The 3373-nt window shown below is 30.4% G+C and overlaps 1 protein-coding gene across 1 annotated transcript; it reads right to left on the reverse strand.

Annotated features, from left to right (window-relative positions):
• Positions 1–1127: 1127 nt before the first annotated feature.
• On the reverse strand, positions 1128–2760 carry LOC108328474 (uncharacterized). Its single transcript, XM_017562343.2, has 4 exons — positions 2365–2760; positions 2230–2279; positions 2048–2109; positions 1128–1778 (listed from the first exon to the last, which is right to left on the reverse strand). Exons 1-4 carry the CDS (start codon positions 2510–2512, stop codon positions 1310–1312), a joined length of 729 nt encoding a protein of 242 aa, XP_017417832.1. The 5' UTR covers positions 2513–2760; the 3' UTR covers positions 1128–1309.
• Positions 2761–3373: the final 613 nt, after the last annotated feature.

The raw sequence follows: 3373 nt of genomic DNA on the forward strand, positions 1-3373 counted from the left end.
TGATTTTTTTATAAGTTAGTTTAATGTTATATCATAATGAATGATTTTATTATTTATTTTGTTGAGGGCATTGAAATTGAGACATTGAAGGGGTTACTGAGATAAATACATAAAAAAGAATGAGATAAACACATCAAACAATGAAAAGATCAAAGACAAAATTAAGAAAGAAATGATTACACATTAGATCACAGGAAGGAAACTAAATAAACCCAACATAGTATTGGAAATAAAAAAATGAACAAAAACTCATAAAATGCATGGAGAAAGGGATTCATTAGACAAAATTGAAAGATAAGTTATGCAAGGTTAAAAGGAAAGTTGAGACATATGGTAATTGTTGCAAACACGAGCTTAGTAAAACATACTTAAAACATATGGTAAATGTTGCAAATATGAGCTTAGTAAACATAATTGACACAATGTCAATGATTTTTGAGCCATTGTAAATTTTATAATTATCTTTTATTTTATTTTATTTTAACTTAAATGTTGAGACATATGATAATTGTTGCAAGCTTAGTAAGCATAATTGATATAACACCAACAATCTTTAAGCAATTATTATAAATTATATTTATCTTTTATTTTATTTTAACTTAAATATCAAAAGGGTGGGAAAATATAAATGATTATTTATATGAAAAAAAAGTGATAAATTGAATTTACAATACAAATATTTTGAAAACACCAGAAAAGGTACGGGCTAATCACGTGAATATATATATATATATATATATATATATATATTAATGTTTAATATATTATTTAAATAACAAAAATAATAAATAATATAATAGTATTTAAATAGTTGATCTCAATTTAATTGAGTAACGTGATTCGTTCTATTCTAGATAAAAATAATTGCAAACTAATCCAAAAATCTTCGACTTCATTCTGTGTTTTTTCCTTTATGAATTAGTTTTCGGTTAGGTTTTTTTTTATCGATTTGATTTTAAAGATTCCTATTCAATTCAATGTTAAAAAACAGGTTTAGGTTTATGATTTGATGAATAGTGGTAAATAAGTGGTACTTCAATACAAATTTAAAATTTGTAAGACTACGTCGTTCTTCAGCCCCAACAAGAAGAAATACTGCTCTAGGCATGAACTTTATTACACTTAACTCTCAAAATCCAATTGAAAATTTGAAATGCATAATTTAGCACCATTTTCATTTTCAAAATCCTATGTAACGGAATCATTATAGAAGTTCAAATCCTATGTTACAATTATAATCCAATGGAAACGGATGATTATAGCACCATTTCACTACTGAAAAATTCCTATATAACATAACAGATCAAGCTTAGTTACTTGATCTTGAAGAGTTCTTGACCACAAACAGAGGTACCCTTTCCTTTACCACCCTTTCCTTCTTCACCTCTTCTTCTGACACCCCACTTGAACTTCCACCTTTCTCTCTTCTCCCTCTTGCCAGCCTCTTCAATTCAGAGCAGAACCCACTGACCTGACTAAGAATCTCTCTACCACCCAACAAATTTTGTGCAGAGAAAGTACTCTTGAGCTGATTTTTTCGCTGACTTTTCGCAGGACACTCCACTGGACCAGTATTCAGCTCTTTTGGACTTGGATTTCCATCCTTTGTCTTCATCAATGGCTTCTTTAACTTGTTGGTCCTACTTCCACTGGGAAGTGGAGCCGTAAAGTTTGGATTCCTATTCTCACTGTCTTCATAAAAGTTTTCAGAACAGCTTGGCCTTCTAGATCTTTCACTATTCTTGGCTTTAGCGATTTCCACAATTGAAGAATTTCCCCTACCACAGAACCATAAAAAAGAGTCAGGTTAATCATACGCATTTGCAATCATAAAAAAAAACATTGATTTTTAGTCTCCTTCTGAAATGTGATGAATTTGATCCGGACCTTATACTTAATCTTGATTTGATAGGAGATAAAAGCCAGTAAAATTCAGAATATAAGATTAAAATCATGCTATCTAAAATATAGATACTAAAATCAATTTTAGCCAAATTTCAAGTTACTTAAAGACATTTCTTAAATCCCTTTTCATAGGATTCGGTACCTTCGGTGTCTGTCTCTAAAGGGGAGCATTTCAGAAAAGGATGCAAATCTTAAACGCTTAACCTGCTCGACCAAAAACAAAAGGGAAAAGAAAAATTAATTCATCATCACGAAAAACTTATCCACAAATTAAGTTATTGAACAATCCAATAGAATACAAGAAACAAGAATTGAGGGTGCGACCTTGGAACTGCGTTTAAGAAAATCTTCAGCGGTTTTCGGATGCTTGCAATCTGCGAGTGGAAAAGAAACAACTGAGCAAGAGGGGAAAAAAAGCGAGAAATGAAATTCCACATATACCCTCGTAAAGAGCCTCACCGCGAGTGCAGAACCAGGCTTCATCATCAACGAGAGAGTCATCAAAAGCAGAGAGATCGACCCACATAGGCGCGTCAAAGTTCTCGTATGTGTCGTCTAGAGCGAACGTAGAGTCGATGTTGTCCCAGTCAATGTTGTCCGGTTCCATCTGAATCTGAAAAGTTAAAGCCAGAAATAGTAGTTAGAGAAATGAATTGGAATTGGAAAATGGAAAGGAAGAAGAGGATGGAAAATTGTTGGAAATGTGAAGATCCCAGTATTTTGTTGCAGGAGAAAGCTCAGAAGAAGAAGGAGAAGGAGATTATAGTGGAATAAGCAGAAGAAGGTGTGGCCTTTGTATATGGTTAATCAGGATTAAGGAATGTGTAACGTTTGGACGTTAGAACATGACATTTACGTTCGTGTAGGAATAGGATGTTTTAAATAAATTCGACCGTTGGACACTTTCTCCTTCTTTCTTCTTGACTCTCTGTTATTATGTTCTTTTTCATTATCAAACTGTAAGAATTAGGAGAAAAAACTGAAATTAAGAAAATAAATAAAAGAAGTGAACAAATTAGAAACAAATAGTGGATACATTTTTTTTAACTAAAATAATTTTTTTCAAATAAATCACTTATTTAAGAAGTTTTTAAGATTTACTTTTCATTGTATTAAAAATTGTTTAAAAAAAAATACAAACAAAGGAGTTTATTGTATACCTTTCTCCTTTGTGATAGAAAAAAAAAAAATATATATATATATATATATATATATATATTTAATATATTTCTCTTTTCCGAAATTTAGGGTATAATTTCTACTTTAGTTGGTTCAACCTGTTTCCCGTATTAACTTCGCTACTATTGTTTTGCTTTTAAATTGGGATGCGCGGTTCTAAATTTAGGAGAATTTAAAAGTTCGAATTGAGGATGTATTTAAGATACATGATATAATATTAAATATTTAAAAATTGATTTAACATAAAATAAAAACTTTTATCACTTATTTAATTTATTTAAAGTTATAA

This window comes from Vigna angularis, chromosome 2 (genome assembly GCF_016808095.1).
Source record: "Vigna angularis cultivar LongXiaoDou No.4 chromosome 2, ASM1680809v1, whole genome shotgun sequence".
Lineage (NCBI taxonomy): Eukaryota > Viridiplantae > Streptophyta > Magnoliopsida > Fabales > Fabaceae > Vigna > Vigna angularis.